Below are 24,708 nucleotides of genomic sequence, written 5' to 3'. Positions count from 1 at the left end.
TGACGAGCTTGTAGAGACGAGCCCTTCTCTCTGGCCTGTGAGTTGGGGGACCACTACCATGTCGGGGACCCATAGGATTTTCCTTTCTTCTTTTCTGGAGTGCCTTGGGTCCGACTGCTCTTAAAACTAAACATTATAAAGAGATAGGAATGTGCAGTATTGCAGAATGGAACAGGTCAGCTCGGGGTTCGAATGTTTCTGTGTGACTCTGAATTACTAATTCAACCCCGAAGCCTCAGAATCTCCATCAGTAGAACAGAGCCTCCCAAGGTTGACGCGGCCCGGCACAAAGTCAGCAGACAACAGAAGTGAGCTGTCGCAAGGAGATGATTAGGAACTTCTTTTTACTTTCAGGGATTGGATGGCTTTTTTTTTTTTTTTTTCTCCGCAGCACTGGGTGGGAAATCCAGTCTTCACTAGCTCTATTCTAAACTAGACCCACCTTCCCTCTGTGAAGGACAGTGAGCAGACAGTGCAGAGTGAGTGGGCAAATCTGCCACTGCTTCCTTCACCACCACCCCTTATCTGCCCAGTGCCCTGATAACACCCACAAGGCATCTGGTTGTTTGGTTGCAGATCCCAGGAGAGCGAAGCTCTGTGCCCCCCCTCCCCCAACCCAGACCCAGAGCTGTGGGATGACAGGTGGGTGTGTGAGAGGCACAAAGACAAGACCATGGCCCTAGGGCCATTTCTGCTTTTAGAATACTGGTGCATTTTTTATTAAAGAAGAGAATAAAGCATTTGTAAATATATTTCTCTCATGTATACTTCAAAGGTGACGCTGGTCGGCCGCTACAGAACTGGGGAGCAAACAGGCAGGAGCCCTTCCCCCACCCTATCCCCTCCACCCTAGATGACAGGGACACACGGAGGGCTGGGAACTGCCCAGCTCCAAAGGACAAAGGGTTCCAGGATGTGTGAACGGAAGGACCAGCCGACAGCGCTCATCACAGTGCCGCCCAGAGAGCAGGGTAGCGACTCTAGGGAGGTCGGGCATGCTTGTTAAGAAAACCCCTTTACCCCTTAGAAACAGATAAGGCATGAAGGTCCCTGCTGGGTTCCCAGCACAGAGGCCAGGGCTGCCGCCTTCCACCGGGCTGTGTGGAAGGATCTCCGGATGGGTGGTAGAAGGAACTGGAAACCCTGAAGAACTGCTTAGGGCAAGCTGGGGACCTGGACATCTCTTAGCTGAAGCTGGACTTTCTGAAGCCTTAACAAAAGGTTTAACCTGTGACCCGAATGGGTGCTCAAAAGCCCCCCCAGAAAGGTGGGAGGTTAAGAACAGGCATTCTATGGGAGAGAGGAGACATGCTCCCCACCAGGTCCCATTTCAATACTGTTCAGTATAGATGGGGATCTTGGGCAGTCCCCAGTGAAGGGGGGCAGGGGCGGATGCTGGGACCACTGGCTGGTGGCACATGCCTGGAACATTCTGGGGGCAGCAGGCATGATCTGAGGAGGGGTCGGCCTGTGGGGAGCATGGGAGTGAATGAGACACATCATGGTCCCTGAGATGGGGGCAGGCAGAGGCCAAGCTTGGTGAGTCCGAGGTGGCGTGCAGAGATGGGGGCTCCCCACCGCCCAGACTCCTGGAAGGCTTAATGGCCAGAAGGCATTTCCAGGGGCTGGAGCCCTAGGAGGCTGGCTCTGAGGGAGGCAGGGTGCATTGTTCGTGTATGGCTGCTGAGGGGCTCCCTGTTCCCCTCCCCTGATTGGCTACAGATCTGCAGTGGGCTGAGGGTCTCCAGGGGGAAGTGGGGGGCACCCTGGGCCTGGCTGAGGCATTCTGCTCTGCATGGCAGGAGCCGTCTCTGACCTGGTCAGGACCCTGGAGATGGGACAGCTGGTGCTAAAGGAATGACAGTGCATCACAGCTGAGGAGAAGCAGTGGGTGGTCCAGGAGACCCCTGGAGCCTGCAACAGCAGGCCTGGGGATCTCCCTTCAAGTGTTTCCAGTTGTGGCAAGGTTGTGGGGAGACCTTGCATTGCAAATCTCTCAAAAAAACTGAACTTTGGAAAGAAAGGAAAAAAAAAAAAATAGCCAAGTGGTCCAGAATGGCTTTCAGAAGCGTGGCCACAAATCTGTGAGCAAGGCCCAGGGTCAGGAAGTCAAGGGCTGGGGAGCTGGGAATCCTCGGGGCAGTGGGGACGTTTGGCTCTGCAACTCTCAGCTGCGTCTTTGGGCTGACGCAGGGTGGTGGACGGTCCTGGGAGGCCAGCCGTTTTCCATGTTGACTGCCTCCTGAGTGAGCAGAGAACAAGTTGCATCCCCCACATGCTCCCCTGGGCCGTACTGCTGCTCGATGGGGCTCCCTCCCTCATGCGAGGCTGTGCTGGGGCAGGAGGAGCCCCATGGCCAGACCCCAGGGGAGGCTGCAGGCGGGGAAAGGGTCACTTGCTGCTGTGCGTCTTGACTTTGGTGGCGTTGATGTCGGCCTTGGTCTTCTGGATCCTGGAGAAGATCTCCTTGAAAAGTGCCTTGTACTCCGGCTGGCTCTGCTCCAGCCGCTTGTCCACAGCCTCCACGTGCTGGCTCAGGCTCTTCTCACCCGCCTTGGCCTCCCCCTGGCCCTCCTCGCCCCCACGAAGGTCTCTCCACGAGCTGTCTCGGGAGATGGGCCTCGAGGTCTGCACGCCGGCGTGCCGCACCCCCGCGCCGTGCTGCCGGCACTTGCTCAACAGCTCCTCGTACTTCTCGAGCAGCGCGTGGTACTGCTCGTCCACCTCCCGCAGGATGGACATGCCGCGCTTGCGCACGCTGTTGGCGTGCAGTGTGAGGTTGCCCGCGTGCCGGCTGGCTGGGTCTTTGGCCACGATGGCGTTGAGCGCAGTGTCGCTGCAGCTCTTGCGCACAGCATGGCCCGGGGACGCGGCAGGAGAGGCGACACCGTCCTGGGCGCCCGGGTCGTCCCCGCTGCCAGGCTGGGGGTCATCGGTCTCGGGGGCCTGGGTGAGGGGCGCCAGCAGGGCCTCGGCGAGGTGGTCCTCCCGGCCCAGCAGGTAGGTCTTGGCCTGCTTCATCTGCTGCAGCTCCAGCAGCTCGGCCTCCAGCTCCTGTACGCGGAGGCGGCAGCCCTCCATGTCGCACAGCTGCCGCTCCAGCTCCGAGTACTCCTGCAGCACCGCCGCGTACTCGCGCTCGGCCCGCTCCTTGCGCTGCCGCTCCTGGCCCACCTGGGAACGCAGCACACCCACCAAGGTCTGCAGCCGCTCGTTCTCCTGCTCCAGGGGCCGTGGGCCCAGCTCCAAGGAGGAACTGTGCAGGCGAAAGGCATCCTCACATCTGAGAGGGGGTAGGGGAGGGCCAGCAGACATCCGGTCAAGGCCAAGGTCCCCGTCGTCGGGCTCCCCAGGCTTAACACCTCTCCCATCCACGGGGGTCCCATATCCTGTTTGCCCCTCTAGAACCACTCTCCGCCCTTGCTCTCCACCCTGGGCGGCTGACCACAGTGAACTGCTTCAGCCGGGCTTCTGCTCTCTCCTGAGCTGAACAAGCAGGAGGCATGGGCAGGAGGTAGGAGGGCAGGAAGCGAGGGAGTTCAGGGAAGGGCTTCTTGGCCAGACTCCTTCCCGGTTAGTGCTGGCTGGGCGGCACCTCCTGGCCTTCCCCTTCCTCCTGGTCCCTTCAGGCCCAGGATGGTAACAGCCCCTTGCTGTCGCAGCCCTGGGGGACTGCAGTGTCCCTGAGGTTCCCCTACACCTTCGTCCCCACCTCTTCATTAATCGTTCCTCAACTACTCTGTGCAAGGCGTCGTCTCCTGCCAGGACCTTTATTGAAACACCCACTAAATACGCAACACGTATTTAGAAAAAAATTTCTTTTAAAGATTTATTTACCCATTTGAGAGAGAGTGTGTGCACGTGGTGGGGGGGTGGGGGGGAAGAGAGGAACCTTCCAGCCGACTCCCCCCTACTGAGCGTGGAGCCCCTGGTGGGCACCATCTCTTGCCCTGTGAGATCATGACCTGAGCTGAAACGAGGAATAAGACGCCCAATGGACTGAACCACCCAGGCGTCCCCACAATTATGATTTTTTATATTAAGAGGCCATCCCTTTAAGTTTACTGGGACCATGCAGCATGGAGCCTGCTGGAGATTCTCTCCCCTCCCCCATAGCCCTCCCCTCACTTCCCTCTAAAGAAAAAAGGGGGGGGGGGTACTGAAAAGTGTAGTGGTTAACTCCTCCCGACCTGGATTCTAGCTTATTGGAGAGGTGACCTTGGATAAGCTCACATAACCTCCGAGCTGCCATTTCCGCATCTGAGCAGTGAGGATGGGATTGCCACCAGAGCGAAACCCCTTAGAGCGGCGAGGGTGGCTGCGCGGCCAGGGCTCGGTCAGTGCCAGCTGCTGACGTTGCTGGCAACACGACGGGTCCCTCCGCCAGCCCGCCACCGCACCACCTTTCACTCCCACCTGCTACCTGGGGCCCACCCTCTCCTCCCTAGAGAGTCGGGGACACCGCACAGGGTCCGGGTTGCCCCCCACCCCCGCGCGGCGCCCCCACCTACCGGGGGCTGGTGCACAGCTCCTTGAGGCAGGGGAAGGTGTGGATGGTGCGTCTGCGTTCCCGCTTCTCCCGGCGCACTCGCAGCTGCTCCAGGCCCCGCAGCTGCTCCACCTGGGCCTGCAGCTGCTCCACCTGCGTCTGCAGGCGCTCGATGGTCTCGGTGAGCCTGGGGGCGGGGGCGCCCGTGGGAGGGATTTTAACAGGACCGGGCCAGCCCTCCCCACTGCAGGCCTGGAGGGACTTGGGGATGGGGACAGATGGGCAGCCTTGACCCCTGCTGCGGGCTGCTGAGGTCAGACGAGGACTCCCTGTGTGCCCAAGGACCCGCTCTCGTCCTGCGCCTCCCTGGCTGAGCTGACCGTTCTCCTCTGGGCCGCCTCGGTTCCTCCTACACCCTTTGAGCACTTAGCCTGCACTGTTTTAAGGATTTACATGCCGGCCTCCCCTCCAGGGCTGGGAGCTCCCAGAGGGCGGGGCAATCTCTTCACCTCCCCATCGCTCTATCTCCAGTGCCTACAGAGCCTGGTGTGTAGCTGCTGCTTCCACAGGGATTGTGGCCTGACCGTGAAACCACCCCAAATTGCCAAGGGCCATCTCACTACCATCCTGGGAACCCGGGCCTGGGCTTCTGGGAGAAGGAGCATGGGTCACACCCACCAGACTATATGTCCACAGGCAAGCCAACCTGACCTTTCCCTCGCTCGCCCCCCAGCCCGCCACCCGGCCCTCACCCATGAATCTTCTGCTGGGCAGCCTTACTCTCCAGCACCAGCTTCTGGTTGGTCAGCTCCAGGTCTCGGGCTGTCAGGTCCAGCTGCTCGTACACTTTGGCGTGCTGTTCATTCATGTGTCGCAGCGTGTCCAGCTGCTTGGTTAGGTACTGGAGGGAAAAAGATGGAGGACCCTTTCAGAACAAGGTTGAGGGAAATGTGTTCATCTGGACCTTGTCCAGTTTCTAGGGACACATTTGCTTTGTGTTTCTACGAACACATTTCGGCTGCAGCAGAGTGTGGGGGAGTAAAGATGGTAGGTGTGATAGGGCTGCCTGGGATAGTTGTACAGGTTGTGAACTGCACAAGGCTATGGGGCCAAAGCTGTGTCTGCTAAGAAGGCACCCTTCTCTAAGTTACACAAAGTCGCCACAGGCCAGGGGGTCCTTAATGGGTGGCGGAGCACACGCAGGGCCTATGTGGCCCCTCACCTCGATCTCCTGCACTTGCTCCTCATTGGTGGAGTACATCTGCTGCAGAGACTCCTCCAGCTCCTTGTTCCTCTCCAGCAGGGTCTTCCCCAGCTCCGCGGCCAAGTGCAAGTCTAGTGGAGGGGGGGCAGAGGGCGGGAGTAACGATGAGCAGCTGAACGAGCTCAGAGGACTCCCGTAAATGTTCTGACAAGTCAGTGTAGGCTATCCTTTGGGGATGCCAAGACAGCCAGGACACAGAGCTGCCCTCAGGGAGCCTCCAGGCCTAGAAGGGGATGTGAGCTGGGAGCTACGCTTTGCATGGACGGCCGCGTCTGTCTGGAATGTCCATTCTCCAGACACTCCTAGGGCCTGTCCCTCTCCACCTTCAAATCTGTGCTTAAATGTCACCTGCTCTAGGAGTCCTTCCCCAACCACTGGTTCAAAGTCACCCCTCCCCTGCCTTATACTCCCTCTCAGCTTAGTTTTTCTCCTTAGCATGTACCATCATCTAACTTACCAAGCTATTTGCTCATTTATCTTTATTTTGTTCATCTCCCCCACCCCACCCTCCGACTAATTGTAAGCTCATGGGGCAGAGATTTTGCCCATTTTTTTTTTAAAGATTTTATTTATTTATTTGACAGACAAAGATCACAAGTAGGCAGAGAGACAGGCAGAGAGAGAGGGGGAAGCAGGCTCTCTGCTGAGCAGAGAGCCCGATGCGGGGCTTGATCCCAGGACCCTGGGAGCGTAACCTGAGCCGAAGGCAGAGGCTTTAACCCACTGAGCCACTCAGGCGCCCCAGATTTTGCCCATTTTGTTCACTGATATCCCAGGACCTAGAACACCTGGCATACAGTAGGTATGTAATAAATACTTTCTGAAAGAATGAGTGGCGGGTGCCGGGGTGGCTCAGTGGGTTAAAGCCTCTGCCTTCGGCTAAGGTCATGATCCCAGGGTCCTGGGATGGCGCCCCATGTCGGGCTCTCTGCTCAGCAGGGAGCCTGCTTCCCTCTCTCTCTCTGCCTACTTATGATCTGTCAAATAAATAAATAAAATCTTAAAAAAAAAAAAGACTCTGCCTTTGGCTCAGGTCATGATCTCAGGATCTTGAGATCAAGCCCCATGCCAGGCCCATTGCTCAGTGGGGAGCCTGCTTCTCCTTCTCTTTCTGCCCCTCCCCCCAACTTGTGCACTCCTTCTCTCTCTCTCTCTCTCATGAATAAATAATCCTTGAAAGAATGTGTGTGAGGAATGTGCTAAGACAATCCACAGACATGGGGCAAGTGCCCTGGGATGATAGGTAAGGGTGAGCTCACTCTTCCTGGGGTCAGCTGGAGGCTCTGGCAATGGGCAGCTTGCAAGCTGGGTTTGGAAGGGTGAATAGGAGTTCACTGAGACAGGAAGGGAGCAGAAAGGCTTGCTGGGTGTTAGAATGGGACGAAGCTTCAGCGCTCTTTGGCTTAACCTCCTTATTCTACGGACGACAGGCTGGAGAGAGAGAGAAGAATGACCTGCCCAAGGTTATGGCCACCTTGGAAGCAGAATTCAGGTCTCCTGGCCTTGGCTGGGTACCGTTAGGCTCTAGTGACATGGGTCCCTCTCAGAAACCTCCTTTCCCTGGGCAGCAAAACCATCATCCTCTTCCCCCAAGCAGCCCTGATTCTTGTACCCTACAGGACCGGAACCTACCCTCCCCCCTCCCAGTGGAAGGTAAATGAACACTGTCAGGCTAGGGGGCTGTGTGGTGGGGAGAGGGAAGGGTTAAAAGGAAGTAGTAGGTGCTGGAATCCCTAAAAATTCTCTCTAGTGGGTCTGGGGTTGTGCGAGGGTAACGAGACATTTGGGGTAGATATTCCTCCAAATATGTGCCTCGCTCTTCTTAGAAACAAAGGGAATGGTGTATTGTTATTATTATTATTATTATTATTATTATTACCAAGGGAAAATACGTTATTTCTCTGATTTCTAAGAAGAGCTCAGCAGACTGATGAAAATGTTCTAAAGCTGAGTGGGGGTGACTGCGCTGCGAATGTTCCGGAGACTGGTGCATGGCTGTGCGCGTGACGTGAGTGAGTTACCTGGTATGTGAATTACATCTCAGTAAAACCGTTCAAAAAAAAAAAAAAAAAGATTCTGGCAGCTTAATCAGGAGACGGAGACTGATGGCGGGGCAAGGCCCTAAAGGAGGTTCGTAGACAGGCTCCGGTAGAGTTCACAAGGCCGGCCTGCCTGCCTGCCTGCCTTTTCTTTCTTTCTCCTTCCTCCCTCCCCTCCTCCTCCCTTCCCTTCTAAATTCGTTTATTTGTTTGAGAGAGCACGAACAAGCACACAGAGGGAAAGGGAGAGGGAGAAGCAGACTCACCACTAAGCAGGGAGCCCGAGGTGGGGTTTGATCCCAGGACCTGGGATCATGACCCGAGCTGAAGGCAAATGCTTAAGTGAGCCTCTCGGATGCCTCTCTCTCTCTCTCTCTCTTTTTTTTTTTAAGGCTCTTTTCTTTTGAGAATCGCTTTAAGTGTTGTATGAAGGTGTAGTTGATGTAAAAAAATCAAACAGCACAGAAAAATTAACAAAGGTGACCAAAATATTACTTGAAAATGCATCTCAGGGGGGCGCCTGGGTGGCTCAGTGGGTTAAAGCCTCTGCTTTCAGCTCAGGTCATGATCCCAGGGTCCTGGGATGGAGCCCCACATCGGGCTCTCTGCTCAGCAGGGAGCCTGCTTCCCTTCCTCTCTCTCTGCCTGCCTCTCTGCCTACTTGTGATCTCTGTCAAATAAATAGATAAAATCTTAAAAAAAAAAGAAAGAAAATGTATTTAATATATTCTTAGATCTATCACTGAGAATTCCACAAACACATGGAGATGGCCTCAAATAGTTATCAAAGAAGACTGCCGTTCGTAAGAATTAGAATTAGGGTCTGTGTGGGGGAGGAGAGTGGAGTAAGCAGGAAGAAGAAAATGCGTCACTTAGAGGAAGACGCTGTCAACATGAGGCGAACCATCCTTCTAATCAGCTCTCTGGACTCAGAGCAGCTTTCGGTATGATTTTGTGTGAACAGAACAATTTTCTGTACCTGTTTTTTTTCACTTCACAATTTGGCCTAAATAGTTTTCTGTGTCCACAAGGATCTAGAGGGTGTGAATGTTCTATTGTATACGAGTCTCTAAATTGCCCTTACTGTTGGCCTTTTAGGTAGTTCCCATTTGTTTTTTTCTGTTAAAAATGAAACTGGAGGCACCTGGGTGGCTTGGTGGGTTAAGCATCTGCCTTCCGCTCAGTTTCGATCCCAGGGTCCTGGGATCGAGTCCCACATCGAGCCCCCTTCTTCACCCTCTCCCTCTGCTGCTCCCTCTGTGTGTGCTCTCTCTCTCTCAAATAAAATCTTTTTAAAAAATAAAACTGTACAGGGGCACCTGGGTGGCTCAGTGGGTTGGGCCGCTGCCTTCGGCTCAGGTCATGATCTCAGGGTCCTGGGATCGAGTCCCGCATCGGGCTTTCTGCTCAGCGGGGAGCCTGCTTCCCTCTCTCTCTCTGCCTGCCTCTGTGCCTACTTGTGATTTCTCTCTGTCAGATAAATAAATAAAATCTTAAAAAAAAAAATGAAACTGTACAAAAACTCATAGTGCGAAGATCTTGGTGCAAATCACTGCAGGTATCCTGGAGATCCTTTCCCAGAAACAGAATCATCAGAACAAAGAACAGACCTATTTGATTCATTCCACCAAAATGCTGTCCAGGAAAGCCTGGGTCTTTTTCCCACTGTGAGGTTGTTTCTTCAAATAGCCCTTGATCTAGGCTCATGGTATAAATCCAGACCGAGGGGCGCCTGGGTGGCTCAGTGGGTTAAGCCTCTGCCTTCGTCGGGCCCTGGTCTGTGATCTCAAGGTCCTGGGATGCAGTCCCGTATCAGGCTCTCTGCTCAGCAGGGAGCCTACTTCCCCCTCTCTCTCTGCCTGCCTCTCTGCCTACTTGTGATATCTCTCTCTGTCAAATATATAAATAAAATTTAAAAAAAAAATCCAGATCGAGATGCTTAATGGCAACTCTGCAGGGGCCGATGTGATGTGGTCCAGGATTCAAGTCTTTAATGCTTCCCCTGTTCAGTGATCGTTCTCGACTCCCTGGAGGATAAAGGGTCTCTGTAGCCCCCCTAGCGAGTTTCATCAATACAGTTGTTTCAGCTGAGCCCCTTGCTGGGCACTGGGCAGCTCTGGGGAGGGGGCTTTTCTTCTCAGAAGAGCCCAGGAGAGCAGTGACTCCCAGTGGGCCAAGGAGAGGAGAGCCTCGGGCTCTTTTTCAGCCTGGGCTGGGAGTCAGACTGACATCACCTTACGGAACCCAGAGGGCCTGGACAAAAGGCCCAGCTGCCTGTCGAGAACAAGCCTGGATTCTGCTCCCACGCATAAAGGTAAGGTTTTGAAACAGCCTGAGGGTGTCCCCAGGGTGGGCCTCAGCCAGGAGCGGGGCCCTGTGCCCCGATGTCACCCGGAGGAGTTTCCTGGAGGAGTACAAACCTGCTATCCCCGAGAAAGGCTACAATAACCTAGCCTGGGAAAACAAAAGCTGCTTTCCTAAACAGCCACCTCGGCCTGGGTGGCTGGGCGCCTGGGTGGCTCAGTGGGTTCAGCGTCCGAATCTTGGTTTCAGGTCCGGCTCAGGTCAGATCAAGCCCCGCACTGGGCTCAGCGCTCAGCATGGAGTCTGCTTGTCCCTCTCCCTTCCCCTCTGCTCTTCCCCTCACTCTCTCTCTCTCAAATAAATAAAACCCTAAAAAAAAAAAAAATACAGATCCCAGATAAGAACCTTCAGCTTTGGGGTGCCGGGGTGGCTCAGTAGGTTAAGCCTCTGCCTTTGGCTCAGGTCATGATCCCAGGCTCCTGGGATCGAGCCCCGCATCGGGCTCTCTGCTCAGCAGGGAGCCTGCTTCCCTTCCTCTCTCTCTGCCTGCCTCTCTGCCTACTTGTGATCTCTCTCTGTCAAATAAATAAATAAAAATCTTTATTAAAAAAAAAAAGAACCTTCAGCTTTGAGCAATGGCGAGAGACACCAGTTACCTAATACAGACTGGTGGGGGAATGGGGCCACTTGCTATACGGACTTATTAACTAGAAGTTGGGCAAATGTCCACAGGGTGTGAAGGTGTCTGGAGGCGTCCGTCTGCAAAGTGTGAGGTTTGATGTGAGCGTTGTAGAACCGCAGCCCTACGTTATGTGGAGTGCTTGGTGGGAATGCAGGAGTCTGGCAACACCGGCCCTGATGAGGGAGCCACACCATCTGCCTACTTTCTGAAATGAGACAGTGAACATTTAGTTCATCTCCAAATAGTATCGAATAGCTCAGGTAGCTGTGGAAAAGAACAGAGGGCCGCACTCATCAGGGTTTTCTCCTCTGGGAACTGGCAGGTGGCCTGTGAAGAGGCCATTGCTACTGATGCTGGTGTTGGGGGACAGGCTCCAGAGGTGGCCTGCTTGGGGTTCCTGCAGCTTAACCTAGAGTCCAAGAACTAAGGCTCCAAAGCCACGACCAACTGCATTTTATGTTTTTCCTGCCCGGTGAGCACCTGAGCTGTGTGTGTATTTCTGCCGCTGGGCTGGGGCGGCCGCTGTCACTATAAACCAGGGACACAGGAGCTTGCCCTGAGAAGGCTGCGAATGTAACCAGGCCGCCCAGTGACTCGGGGGTGGGGACGAACACAATAGAAGCTGTCCAGGGTGGGGGAGAATCTCAGAGACCTTCTGGGGAAACTGGATCACGATGCAAGCTAAGCTGGTCGGAGCTGCCAGGAGGGCTCACAGGCGAAGTCTAGAAGCTGCAGGGCAGGGGACTGGCTGGAGCCAAGGGCTGGGGAAGGTACACCAGCTAGCAGACGGCTGCTGATGGCTCTGGGCTTCGGGGAGGGGGGAGCACCCTCTGGACCAGGGGTGGGGGAGGCCTCGGGGAGGGAGAATGGGATTGCTGGCTGAGCAGGAAGTAGATGCCGGAATCATAAATAGCCTGTCACGGTCAGATTCATGGTCCCACTGGACCAACCTGGGGGAAGGTACCAAGTCTGAATGGGCATGGGTCCTGGCTGGACCCTGGAGTTTTCTGGGGGGCTCCTGTAGTGGGCTTCAGCAGTTTTGCCCTCGGAGTGCCTGCTGACGTGCTCCCCAGGAGCAGTGTCTCAGGAGGCTCAGAGGGAATGGCTGGAAGCCATGGGGATGTCTTTGGAAAGAAACCCTGAAATCCCGCCGTCCCCACTAGTTGGGGTTGGAGGGGGGACCCACGAATCTGGAGCAGAGAGGTGGGACAGGGACAGGGAACAGGCACAGGGAGGGAGGGACAAAGATAAAGCAGGTGGGAGCAGGCAATCTGCCACCTGGCCGGGCTGCAGGGTTCCTGCTTACAATCTCCAGGGCATGGATGTCAGGAACTCTGGGTCCACACGACTGGGGGCCAGTCACTCCCCTCCCCTTGCCATGTCAGAGCTCTCGTCCAAGGCCAAGACTCAAGGTCAGGCACCCCAGGACTTCAAATCTGTGACTCAGCAGCCCTCTCTCACTCTAGAAGGAGGTACCACCGGGCCCTCCATGCCTGGTCCAAGGTCGGGAAGCAAGGCAGGCAGAGACAGAGAGAGCCGGTGCTTAAGAATCAATGGCTTTTTCTATTTTTACAGGTGCTTGTGTCAGTGGGTGGAGGGAACATGGGGAGGATCTAGGACCTTGCTTGTCCCAGCTGCCTCCCTCCTCTGGGGCAAAGCAGCATCCAAGTCAAACAGCATCTGGAAGGCCAAGCTTCCTGAAAATACAGTTGGGGCTGCCCTTAGGACAGGGGGAAACAAATACAGACGGGAGGCCAGGCCGACTGAGCCAACCACTGCCTGAGCCACTCAGAGGCAATCAGGGAGCAGCTGGGCAGGAGGGGACTGGGGGGTTGGGGACAGGAAAGGGGGATGCCAGAGGCACCTGACCCCCCAATATGGCTGGCCTTTGGCCCACCCTACCACCCAGCTCTCTGTGCCAGGCTCCAGGAGGTGGTGCTGCAGTGGCCGTGCCTGGGACTTCCTCGAGCCCACCCCTGGCACTCCAGACGCCTCTACTTTCTAGCTGTGTGTGGTCTTCTCACGCTGCCCTGTACCTGGGCATAGGACTCCCTCCACCCCAAATGGCCAGGCAGCCCCTATTCATCCTCCAGCTCGGAGGGGCCTTTGCATGAACCTTTATGAGTCTCAGAGCAGAAAGCCTTCCACTCTCACCCTCGCCCAGGGTGAAGAGACGTTTGTTTTTAGGCCCAAAACTCCAATTTCTTCAGGCACTGTCTCATTTCTGGTTTCCCTCCTTAACCCCGGGCCCTGGCTACTCCTGGGGCCACAAGACAAGGCCAGCTGCTGCAGCCCAGCAAGGCTAGCCCCCATTTTGGTCCCAGAGCATGGCTGCCCAGCCCAGCTCGAATCTCGACACCTCTCGCTCTCCGGAAGCAGTACGTCTCTCTGGCTCCTTCCTCCCACATCTGGGCCGGGCAGGCTGCCAGGGACTTTGTTAGGGGTGCGGGAATGAAATGAGACAGCAGCAACATCAGCATCAGCCTCCCGGGGAGCCATCTTCCCAGGCGCTCAGCTTCCAGTCTTTCCATCGAGGCCTGCCTCTTCCATGAAGCCCTCTCACTGGATCCTAACACACACACTCAGTTACAGGCCCAACTGCACCTGCCCAGGTGCAACGCAAAAGGTGGACGCTGAGACTATCTCAACTCCCAGGATGGTGTCTGACACTTATGTGTGAGCCTGATAGGTGTTTGTAGGATGCAAAACTTGGGGGGTGGTGCCCAGGATGGGGGAGGGAATAGTACAGCTAGTACTGGACATCACATTCTGCCAGGGAGGCTGAGGGTAGACTCCAGGGAAAAGACTATGGCAGAGTTCAGCCCAGCAGCCTCAGTCCCACACTGGTCCCCCAGAGACTCTGATTAACCCACACTCCCGAGTACAAGGACAGTCTCATCTACCAGCAGATCTTGCCACGTGGGGATGTGGGTCACGGCCAGGAAACAAAGGCTCTGGGATCTGGGTAGCTGTCTCACATGAGGGCAAAACTAGGCATCTGGGGCCCCAGGGGATGGCGACTCAGAGCAGGGGTGGTTAGTACACACTGAACCAGACTGGTGTCCACACTCGCCTGGCTTGCTGGGTGATGGTGGTCACTTCTCCTGGCCACTCCAGCTCTAACCACCCAAGACTGAGGCACTTTGGGGGAAGAGAGGGTGGATTTGACGCTGTTCCAGCAGTCCTTGGCCCTGACCCTCTTAGGCCTCCTCCTTCTTCCTGTCCCACTGCTCCGCCCCCTGCCTGGAGTGATGTCACCTTGGCCACCTCATCACCAGATTCTAGCCCCCTTCCAGCCACCCTCTCCACCCTCAGATGGGAATGCGGGTAGTGGCTCCCACTCTACTCAGGCTCTAGTCTGGTGCATTGCTCAGAATTCCCAAAACTGGTTCCCTCCGAACCATGAGTCATTTGAGTGAGGGCTGGCAGGGGAAGGGCCAAGGGACCCCCCTTCCCCTCAGGAAGGTCCAAGTTTTTGCTGCTTCTTGACCAGCAGGGTTCCCAAACCCCTATACTCTCCCTGGGTAGAGGGTTAGAGAGTTCCGGAAACTTTCTGGGAGTCTCAGAGCTCAGGAATCCTGGCAGGGAAGGATGCCACTGGATTTGGAATGGGATAACTTTCCGCTAGACGCGCGAGCGCGCGCGCGTGTGCGCGCGTACACACACACACACACACACACACTCTCTCTCTCTCTCTCTCTCTCTCTCTCTCTCCTCTCAGCAAACATAACCAAGGAGCCACCTCCAGGCCTTCAAAGACTTCCAGCCAATACTCAGGCCCCCAACAATACCAGGGGCTCCTGGACAGTTCCTGCCTCTAAGATGGGGCGGGCGAGCCGGATGAAGTATGTCCCTGTCGTTCCGGGAAAGAGAAAGGCCGCTCCCCCCACTTCTGCACCCTGCGCGGATCCCGCCCGGCTCTCCCCGGGCAGCGTTCCCTGTCTCCACGTCCCCTTCTCCAGACGCATCACTCCTCGGAGTCCGCCTCTCCGGGTCCAGCCCAGCCCTCCCCGGGGTGATACTGCTCAACAATGGAGAAGCGGACAGGGGTCGCCGGGCGCACCCCGCTCTCCCGCCGCTCCCACGCTCCCGTGCTCACCCTGCTCCAGGTCCTGCTGGTCGTACCAGGGCTCCTCTTCCTCTGTGGAGAAGTCCTCCATCCCGGCGGCTCTCCGCATGGCCCCGCGGGCGGTGGGCGGCAGGCGGGCGCTGCGGCGGCGCGGCTCAGAGCCGGGGCGCGGGGCCCGGGACAATGCGGCGGAGGCGGGCCGGGCCTCCCGCGTCGCGGACTCGGGCTGCAGCGCCCCCGCCCGCGCCGCGCCCCCTCGCCATCGGCCGCTGACCCGGCGCCCACGCGGGGCTGGCGCGCCGCCGCGGTCCGGCCCGGCCGAGGTCCTGCGGAGCCGGGGGCACCGAGCGGCGGCGGCACAAAGGGTGGAGGGGAGGAGACGGCAGCAGGACGGAGGCAAGGACGGTCGGAATCTGTCGGCGCGTCTGGGGAGCTAAGAGTGCGCGGGGGCCGCGGCGGGCGCCCCCTGCCCGGCTCCGGCCCGCGCTGCCCCCCGCCCGCCCGGCGACACCCGGAGCCGCCGCTGCATCTTGGCGGGGTCCGCCCCGCGCTTCCCTAGCCGCCCGCTCCGAGAGGCGGGGCCGGCCGTCGCTGGCCAATCAGAAGACGTATGCAAAGTGGAGGCGGAACCGAGGGTGGGATCTCCCTGGTGCTCCGGTCCGGCTGTTGCTGGTTCAACGTCACCTCCCACCCAACGCTCGACCCCTTCGGTTTACCGCTGTTCATTTTGTTTACCTGCCGTTGTCTCGCTCTCCCTCTAGATCTCCTGAAGGCACAGATCGTGTCTCTCTTGTTCACAGCTGGCTCCTCAGTGCCTAGAACAGGCTGGCCCATTGGTACTTTCCATGGACACTCTTTGAATGAATGAGTATTTAGTTACCATTACCTTTAAGAAGTTGCGTGTTTAAATATCTATGGCCGGACACCTGCGAAGTTTGAGGGTGACTTACCTGCATTCTGGATCTTTCCCTTTAAGGTCTTGTTTCTTTCCTTTCCCTCTCCTTCCATATGCTATATCCAGTTACGACCGTTAGAGCCATACACAATTTCACCTTCTAAGCATTCTCTCCTTAAAGAAGTTATTGGACTCAAGCATTCACGTAACTGATTGTTATTAGGACTCAGCATGAGCTGCTGGTACTGTTGAGGCATCCTGAGTATATCCAACTCTGAAAATAGGTGGCAAACATACCCAGCAAAGATCTTGTATCCAGGATATAGAAAAAATATCTACAAATCCACAGGAAAGACAGCCCAGTAGAAAAGGGGGTAAAAGACTAGACTAGGCACTTCACAAATGACCAAATGACCCCAAAAACATATGACAAGGTGTTCAACTTCTTTAGAAACGTAAAAGCTTGTAGGGAAGAGAAGGAAACAGGGTTTGCATAGAGAGGAATTGGGTTGGGATGTGACCTTAACAAAAGCATCCCCTGACTCTGGACAGCTCTGAATCCGGAGAGGTCCTTCAAAGCTATTCCAAGTGGCAATGGGGAGAGGGCCTTTATATCCCCCTCCCCATGTCCACAAGTAGTTGAATGGATGCAGGTGGTGAATGGCAAGCAGTGGGCGAAGGAGTTCTTTTTTCTTAGAGAGGGCGGGCAGCTGAGGACTGTCAACCAGCAGGCTTCTCAGCAGCTGGTGGAACAAATCCTTCAGTTCTGAAAGGGAGTCTGGGGAATGTATTGTAACATCAATCATATATGGCTACCCTTTAATGCAGCCATTCTCTTCCTATATATGTGCAACAGAAATATGTAGATATGTTAATGAGAGACATCTACAAGAACGTTCATAGCAGCACAACTGACAATAGCCCAAACTGGAAACAACCCAAACGTCCATCAATAGTCGATGAATAAAATGTCGTTTATGCATACAATGGAATGTTGTACAGAAATAAAATGTTGAGTGAAAGATGCCAGGCATAGAAAATAAGTACTTTTATTAGTTTCCTGTGGTTTCTATAACAATTTACCCAAATTTAGTGATGTGAAACAACACAGACTTACTGTCTGACAGTTTTGTAGGTTAGAAGTCTAACATGGGGGGCAGCTGGGTGGCTCAGTCATTAAGTGTCAGCTCAGGTCATGATCCCAGGGTCCTGGGATCGAGCCCTGTGTCAGGCTCCCAGCTCCACAGGAAGCTTGCTTCTCCCTCTCCCTCTCCCACTGCTTGTGTTTCTCCCCACCCCCACTCTCTCTGTGTGTCAAATAAATAAACAAAATCTTAAAAAAAAAAAAAAAAAAAGAAGTCCAACATGATTCTCACTGCCTTCAAGGCTGTATTCCATTCCGGAAGCTCTAGGGAAGAATCAGTTTCCTTGCTGTTTGCACCTCCTAAAGACCACCCACATTCCTTGGTGTCCCCCTTCTTCCAACTTCAAGCCATCAGCAGCAGGTTGAATCTTTCTCATACTGCATCAGTCCGGCCTTTCTGCTTCCCTCTTCTTCTTTTAGAGATCCTGTGATGACACTGAATCCACCCAATAATCCAGCATAATTTCCCCATCTCCAGGTCCTTAATCACATCTGCAAAGCCCCTTTGCTATGCAAGGTAACATTTAAAAGTTCTGGGGACGAGGATGTGAGTATCATTAGGGATCATTCCATTTATATAAAGTTCAAAACCGGCAAAAATGAATCTGACCAGGATAACGTTTAGCTTTCCAGAATCATGTGGAGAACTCTGAGGGGCTGGGGATGTTTTATTTCCTGATGTGGGTGCTGGTTACACAGGTGTGTTCATTTGTAACAATCACTGACCTGTACACTTAGGTTTTATTTTGTTTTGATTTTTTAAAAAATAGGCTCCATGCCCAGTGTGGGGCTTGAACTCATGACCTTGAGATCAAGAGTCACATGCTGTACTGACTGAGCCAATCAGGAACCCTGGCCTGTATACTTAGGAGGCATACATTTCTTTGAATATATGTTATACTTCAGTAACATAGTTTACTTAAGAAGAGAAAGAAATTGGGGCGCCTGGGTGGCTCAGTTGGTTGGGCCACTGCCTTTGGCTCAGGTCATGATCCCGGAGTCCTGGGATTAAGTGCTGCATCAGGCTCCCAGCTCCATTGGGTGTCTGCTTCTCCCTCCGACCTTCTCTCCTCTCATGTTTTCTCTTTCTCTGAAATAAATAAATAAAATCTTCAAAAAAAAGATTTAAAAAAAAGAAGAAAAATCTATGGCTGAGACATAGGCGTTCTCTGCCCTTGTGCGGCTTTCATTCTAGTTGGGGACAAATAAATTATTACAACCTGCAACGTGTGCTACAAAAGAAATTAACAGGGTTCTGGGAGCAAGTTTGGGGCAAGTTTTAGATTTGGTGTTCAGAAAAGGCCTCCCTCAGAAGGTGACCTCTAAGCTAAGACCTAAATGATGAGACAGTGCCAGCCATGCTAAGCTCTATGGGGAGAGTAGTCCAGACAGAGGCAACGGCAAGGGCAAAAGCCTTAAAGCAAGAATAGCTTGACATATATCAGGAACTGAGGGAAGGCCAGTGTGACCGAGGGGAGTGCGGATAAAGGAGAGATGAAATCAGAGTTAGAGCCATTGGAAGGGATTGGGATATTTCCCCCCAAACTGGGCAAAAAGAACGAGTAAAAGGCTTTTCACTTTTTAGTTGTAAAGTATTAGTGGCAATTTTGGAGCACAGATTGGAGGGGAGGCAGCAAGAGTGGAAAAAAGCCCAGTCTGGAGGTTTTTGCAATCTTCTGGAAGGAAAGCAATGGTGGGGTTGAGAAATGTTCTGGGTGTAGAATGAAAATGTGCCGATGAAGTGACTGAAAAACCAGACTGATGTCTTAGATTTCTGGTTCCACTAAGTGGTATTGAGCTGGGGACAAAGATGGGTCTTAGGGACCGGCAGGTTGCAGGGTTGGGGTCGGGGGTGGGGAGGAGTAAGTTCCAAAGGGATCTGGTCAGCGATTCAAGCCCACCAAGTCCTCTTCCCATTTGTTAATTTCTTCTTTCTGCAGCTCTGTCAGAGAGCTGCCCCTGGGGAGCTTAGGAAGTCCCCGGAGGAGAGCAGGGCCAAAGGGCTGAGGGCCAGGGCCTGTGGAGGGCTGCCTCAATTTCCCCAGCCTGGACAGTGAGCATGCTAGTTAGAGCCATTATAGGTGGCCTCCACCTGAAGATTTACTTCTAACCCCTGGAGCTAAGGACGCGTTCAGTGATCACTTAGATGACCCCCATGTTTGAAAAGGTCCAGCTCCTGTGTCATTCCCAAGCCTTTGGCCTTTACCATACTGGCTATGTCCTCAGCATGGCTCTCCTCTCCTGTAGCCACCCTCCTCGAGTCCTAGTCCCAGAAGCATCACCTGGCAGGGACAAGCATGTCACAAAGGCTGGATTCTCATCGCCATCCAACTCTGCCAGGTGGGTGGGGCTTCCTTCTCTCCCTCTGCAGAGGACAGAGTGGAGGTCCAGGTGACCTGCAGAGCTGTGGGATGGGAAGGATGTGCTGTGTACCAGGCCTGTACCAGGCCCTTTGCCTGAGTTGATGCCTAGGAACCCCAGGCTTCTTGCCCACAGGGATCACTCCCTGTGCCTTTAGGCCAGACTTAACAGTTTTTATGTTATTCCAAGAGAAGGAAAATCAGATCTGCTTTTTTTTTTTAAGTTTATTTATGAAGTTTATTTATTTTATAGAGTTTATTTATTTAAGTAATCTGAACATTCAAGGTGGGACTCGAACTCACCACCTGGAGATTAAGATTGGTGCGCTTCTCCACTGAGCCAGCCAGGTACCGCAGATCCGATTCTGAGGAAGCAAACTCCTCAGCCTCTCTGAGCTAGAGCAGCCAGCAAGCTCTGGGACCCTTCCCTCCAAGTAGGCAGAGGGCCTCGCAGGGGTCAGAAGTGTCCCCTCTCTGCCCTTGGTTCGCCCTCAGCCTGGTTCGTCACAGGTGTGTCAGGCAGACCTCCTGTGTGGTGTTCCTTGTGGGAGGCATCGAGGCTCGGCACTGATAGCCAGAGCCCTCGGTGGACCAGATGTCCCCCAAGCCTTGGGCATTATGATTCCCCTGGGGTTCACACTCTAGCTTCCGGGAGCGCTTTCCCAGCTCCTGGAAATGCAAGGCCAGCTCCTGGGTGGGGGACCAGAGCACAGATAGGGAATCCGGGGGCGGGGAGCTGGGTGCCGGGACCCGGCGACGTAACGGCCTCCCGCTAGCGCTGCTAGGGCGCAGGGCGGAGCTGGACACGCGGACACCACCGCGCAGTCGACACCACCACCCACCCGCCCAGCCGGTCTCCCGGCCCCGCCTCCCCCCGCCCCCCCGCTCCGCCCCGTACCCCACTCCCAGCCCGGCCCACCGGAAATGACGGCGCTTGCGAAGGCAGCGCTGACGTTGGAGGGTCCCCGCTGTTCCCAGTCACCCGAGTCATCCTGGGGGGGGGGGGGCAGGGTGCCCAGCCCACGCCTCCGGGTCCCCAGGATACGCACCGCCCCCGCACCCTGCGCATCTTGGGTTGATGTCAGGATATCTGGCGACAACAGGACACCTTCCTCGGGTACCCCCACCTTCGCAGGCCGCGCTGCCCTCCCTGTCCCCAGACCCGTCGTTCCAGCGCTGGGCGCACATTGCCCTGAATGATCTCGCCCCATCTGTCCCCCCTCCACCAGTCTGAAGTCAGTGCCAGGCGGGATAAGGCGCGAGTGAGGTCATCTCGTGCCCATCTCCAACCCCTCCCCCCCACCATCTGATTGTGTCCCAGACAACTGTCCGCTCTGAGAGGGGAATTATTTTAAGTTCTCACCGTCCTTGTGGTCAGGAAGTGCTTCCATATGCCTGCCTCAAATCCCTGCTGTTTAAAACCTCCAGGCCTGTCATGGGTGGAGTGACCTTTAGGGTGCTAAGGCTGAGTGTCCTCCTGTGGCCTTCCCCTTTACTCCTTTAAGACCTCCTTTAAGACCAGTGGCCCCCATGGGGCTACTGAGAGCTGACACAGGCCAAGTGCTTAGAACAGTGCCTGCCCCATTCAGTGTTGGCCTTTCTGATTATTATTATTTTTTTAAGATTTTGTTTATTTATTTGACAGAGAGATCACAAGTAGGCAGAGAGGCAGGCAGAGAGAGGGGGAAGCAGGCTCCCTGCTGAGCAGAGAGCCCCATGCAGGGCTTGATCCCAGGACCCTGAGATCATGACCTGATCTCGTGGGGGAGCACTGTGAGCTACATTTGATAATGACTTGGGTGTTTCGCAGATCAGAGAGGGCAGGGTGGAGGCTGCTGCAGGGGGGTGGCGATGGGGGCTCTGGCAAAGGTGGAGGCAGAAGAGATGAGGGAGGTAGAAAATATTTGTGTCTGGGAGATGACATCATCATGTCTTGGTGATGGATTGGATGTGGGGGTGACAAGAGGAGAAGCTCCGAAGGTGACACTCCGTTCTGGGCTTGAGCACCTAGGAGGTGCCATTTCCTGAAATGAGAAGACAGGCAAAGGTCAGGAGAGAGAAGGACTGGGCTTGGGAGAACGAAGTGTTGGGGGCAGAATCACCAATGGTAGGGCAGTTTTACTGGTTTATTATTTTTTCAAGATTTTTCATTTTATTTTAAGAGTTTATTTGATTTGACACAGAGAGAGCACAAGCAAGGGGAGTGGCAGGCAGAGGGAGAGGGAGAAGCAGGCTCCCAGCTGAGCAGAGAGCCTAACATAGGGCTTGATCCCAGAACCCTGGGATCATGACCCAAGATGAAGACAGACACCCAACTGACCGAGCCACCCAGGTGCCCCAGATTTTTTATTTTTAAGTAATCTCCTCACCCAGCGTGGGGCCCAAACGTAACCTCAAGTTCAAGAGTAGCACCTCTACTAACTGAGCCAGCCAGGTGCCCCATTGTGGCAGTTTTAAACGTGGCTCTCACTCCTCTGACACTTCTTCCACTGGGGAGATGGGTGTAGGTTCTCTCCTTGAACCTGGTGGGCTTGTGATTACTTCAATTAATAGAGTATGGTGGAAGTGACTTTAAATGTTATTCCCGGGCTCAGTGCTAAATGGCCATGCCGCTTCCTCCTTTTTCACCTGGGACACCCTCTTTTTGTTCGCACCCTTTGGGACCCTCCGTCTTGGAACTCAGAGAGACCCAAGTCACATCCAGAAGTGGTATGTTGGCCAGGCCAGGTTGAGTCAGCCCAGGCTCCAGATGCATGAATGAAGAAACCTCCAGAGGATTCCAGCTCCCAGCTGTTCTGAGTGAACCCTTCCTACCTTCTAGTTTTCTTGCTGAGGCTGCAGACATCATGGAGCAGACACAAGCCACCTCAGCTGGGTCCTGTCCGAATTCTTGACCACAGAACTTACAATAGAATGATTATTGTTGTATATCACGTTTAGTGGGAGGTTGTTACGCAGCGACACCCAGAACACACATCTCATTGACAAGCAAGTTTCAGATTCCACCTGGAGACAACCTGTGTCCTTCCTCTCCGTCCCACCTGGGACTGCCTGGGCTCAGCCCTGGTTATCTCTTACCCCCCGGCTGGATTCCCAGTGTTCGGTTCCCTTTATCTTTCCTGGAGCAGCTAGAGTGACTTTGCCAAGACATAATGACATCCGACGACACTATTCCCCTGCTTCAGAGGCTCCTCGGGGCTCATAGAGGGAGGTAAAAGCTCTTTAACAGGATGTACACGGCCCTTAATGATCTGGTCCTGGCCCGCCTCTCCGGCTTTATCTCTTGTCTCTCTACATTTCATCCCAAACTGGTCTTTCTGTTCTCTGGGCAAACCAGGCTTTCTGCACTCCGCTACCTTCCTTCTATGTGTTCCTCCTACCTGGATGTGGGACATGTTCCGTTGCCTGTTCACTTTCCATCGTCTCTATCTGCTCCATGCCTGGGGGGTGAAGCTTTTGTGCGCTGCAACAATGGGCTCCCTTGCCCTTTTGCTGTCTGGGTGTCCACTGATGGGAAGCACCAGTGGAAAATCGGGGCACAGGAGAACAGTGAAGGTGGGGTGTCCATCCCGTGGCGCTCTCCCTTCCACACCCAGTGAGGTGGCTGGTCCCCTTAGCCCTCTCTTACAACTGGTCTCTCTCCCTCTGGATTCTGGTAACCATTCTTCCATGCCTTCCTGCCAGGGCCCTGGACAGACTCCACTCTTGACCCCAAGGCTCTTGCTTGCCCGTATGGTTGCCATCTTTTGGCGGTAGGAACTTGCCTTTGTAGCTCAGGCCCTAACACCTTGCAAGCTAAGTGGCCCTTAGCACATTCTGAGTTAATGTTTCTTGTATCGTTGATGGTTGAATGCAGAAAAAGCAGCTCTAGGAACCACAGGCAGGAACACTTCCTTTACAGTGGGGATAAAAGGAAGACGTGGTATAGTTTCCACACAGGAAACCATAGCCAAAATCCTACTAGGGAATCTCCAAATTAGTAAGGATAATTAATTTCTTTAAACTTTCAAGAGCTCTGTTTTACTACTATTTTTTCCTGTATAGATCCAGTTTTTTTCCTTAAAAACTTTGACTATATAAGTTTTCAAACACATACACAAAAGTGGAGCCCATAGTACAATGAATTTCCACAGACTCAATAGAAATCTAGATTCTATCACATTTTGCCTCACCTTGCCTGGGTGTTCTTTGTCTACGGTATTTTATTTTCTTTTTAAAAGATTTTTACTTGAGAGAGAGAGTGTGAGAGAGCACAAGCAAGGGGACAGCAGAGGGAGAAGGAGAAACCGGCGCCCTGCTCAGTAGGGAGCTGATGTGGGGATCGACCCAGGACCCCGGGATCACGACTTGAGCTGACGGCAGGCACTTAACCAACTTAGCCACACAGGTGCCCTTTTGCTACAACATTTTAGAGCAAAGTCCAGTCTTTAGGCCGTCGTCCCTCTACACACTTCAGTATGCACTAAACAACCACCCATAGCATTTAAAATATAACCATTGGTGGGACTGAGGAGGATGTTAAGTTTAACTTGGAGACAATAAACAGATTGTGGGGCTGAATGGGTATTTTCCCCCCTGATGCGTTAGCAGTCACATTCCTTAAGACGATATTAATACTTTTTCCAACCTATGGGGGCAAGAGTACCCTTAAGAGTACTTATTAGAGGGCGCCTGGGTGGCTCAGTGGGCTAAGCCACTGCCTTCGGCTCAGGTCATGGTCCCAGAGTCCTGGGATCGAGCCCTGCATCGGGCTCTCTGCTCAGCAGGGAGCCTGCTTCCTCCTCTCTCTCTGCCTGCCTCTCTGCCTGCCTGTCATCTCTGTCTGTCAAATAAATAAATAAAATCTTTTTTTTTTTTTAAAAAAAGAGTGCTTATTAGAGTATCTTATAAGATTTCCTGGAGACAGACACTAAAATTTCCTGAGGAGCAAAAGGCTCAGAAGGGACAAGACCTTCTGAGGTTGGATGAGGCTAAATGGACTCATTTAAATCCATCCCAAGAAAGCTGATGGGAAGAGCAAGGTCGGTGAATGATCAGAAATATTTCGGTGCCACTTGGAGTTCCTGGTTGCAAATTCCTGAAATAGCTCTGAGTGCAGCGCAGGCCAAAGGGCTCCCAATTACTCCCTCGAACCAGCCGGTTAGCACCTACTCTTGGTTTTTGTCTTTTTTAATGTCAAAATTATTGAGGTATAGTTTGCATACCGTAAAATTCACCCCTCTTAAGGTGTATAGTTATAGGAACGTCAATGAACACGATACAGTCAAGAAACTACCATTGCAATCATAGCAGAGATGGGTTTTGTTGACGCCAAAAGTTCCCTCATACCTTTGCATGGTCAATTTCTCATCCTACTCCCAGCCCAAGGCCACTATTCACTTGCTTTCTGTCCCATTGTTTTGTCTCTCCCAGAATGTCGCATAAGTGATATAATACAGTACGCTGCCTTCTGTGTCTGGCAC

General features: G+C 54.0%; 1 protein-coding gene and 1 long non-coding RNA gene across 3 annotated transcripts; both read right to left on the bottom strand.

The window, feature by feature from the left end:
- Positions 1-692: 692 nt before the first annotated feature.
- On the bottom strand, positions 693-15,097 carry CDR2L (cerebellar degeneration related protein 2 like). 2 transcript variants are annotated; one of them, XM_032320960.1, is made up of 6 exons: positions 14,878-14,955; positions 10,753-10,983; positions 5,712-5,824; positions 5,242-5,390; positions 4,512-4,676; positions 693-3,283 (listed from the first exon to the last, which is right to left on the bottom strand). In XM_032320960.1, the coding sequence occupies exons 3-6, from the start codon at positions 5,748-5,750 to the stop codon at positions 2,392-2,394; spliced, it is 1,245 nt and encodes a 414-aa protein (XP_032176851.1). In that variant the 5' UTR covers positions 5,751-5,824; positions 10,753-10,983; positions 14,878-14,955; the 3' UTR covers positions 693-2,391. The 2 variants fall into 2 exon arrangements, with proteins under 2 accessions (XP_032176851.1, XP_032176850.1); XM_032320959.1 differs by lacking the exon at positions 10,753-10,983 and having other exon boundaries at positions 14,878-15,097.
- A 2,842-nt stretch (positions 15,098-17,939) lies between these two features.
- Positions 17,940-20,086, bottom strand: LOC116577640. The gene is made up of 3 exons (XR_004280560.1): positions 19,550-20,086; positions 19,169-19,290; positions 17,940-17,976 (listed from the first exon to the last, which is right to left on the bottom strand). It is a non-coding gene; the product is annotated as an uncharacterized LOC116577640 (long non-coding RNA).
- Between the last annotated feature and the right edge of the window lie 4,622 nt (positions 20,087-24,708).

The sequence above is a fragment of the Mustela erminea genome, chromosome 18, assembly GCF_009829155.1.
Source record: "Mustela erminea isolate mMusErm1 chromosome 18, mMusErm1.Pri, whole genome shotgun sequence".
Classification (NCBI taxonomy): Eukaryota; Metazoa; Chordata; class Mammalia; order Carnivora; family Mustelidae; genus Mustela; species Mustela erminea.
The sequence above is the reverse complement of the archived record's forward strand: the minus strand, read 5'-3'. Positions and strand labels throughout refer to the sequence as shown.

Coding starts and splice junctions, on each gene's coding strand:
- CDR2L (XM_032320959.1), bottom strand. CDS start 14,956: ATGCGGAGAGCCGCCGGGATGGAGGACTTCTCCACAGAGGAAGAGGAG. Junction 5,825..14,877: donor CCAGCAGGACCTGGAGCAGG/GTGAGCACGGGA, acceptor CCCCTCCACTAG/ACTTGCACTTGGCCGCGGAG. Junction 3,284..4,511: donor GAGCTGTGCACCAGCCCCCG/GTAGGTGGGGGC, acceptor ACCCCCTCTCAG/ATGTGAGGATGCCTTTCGCC.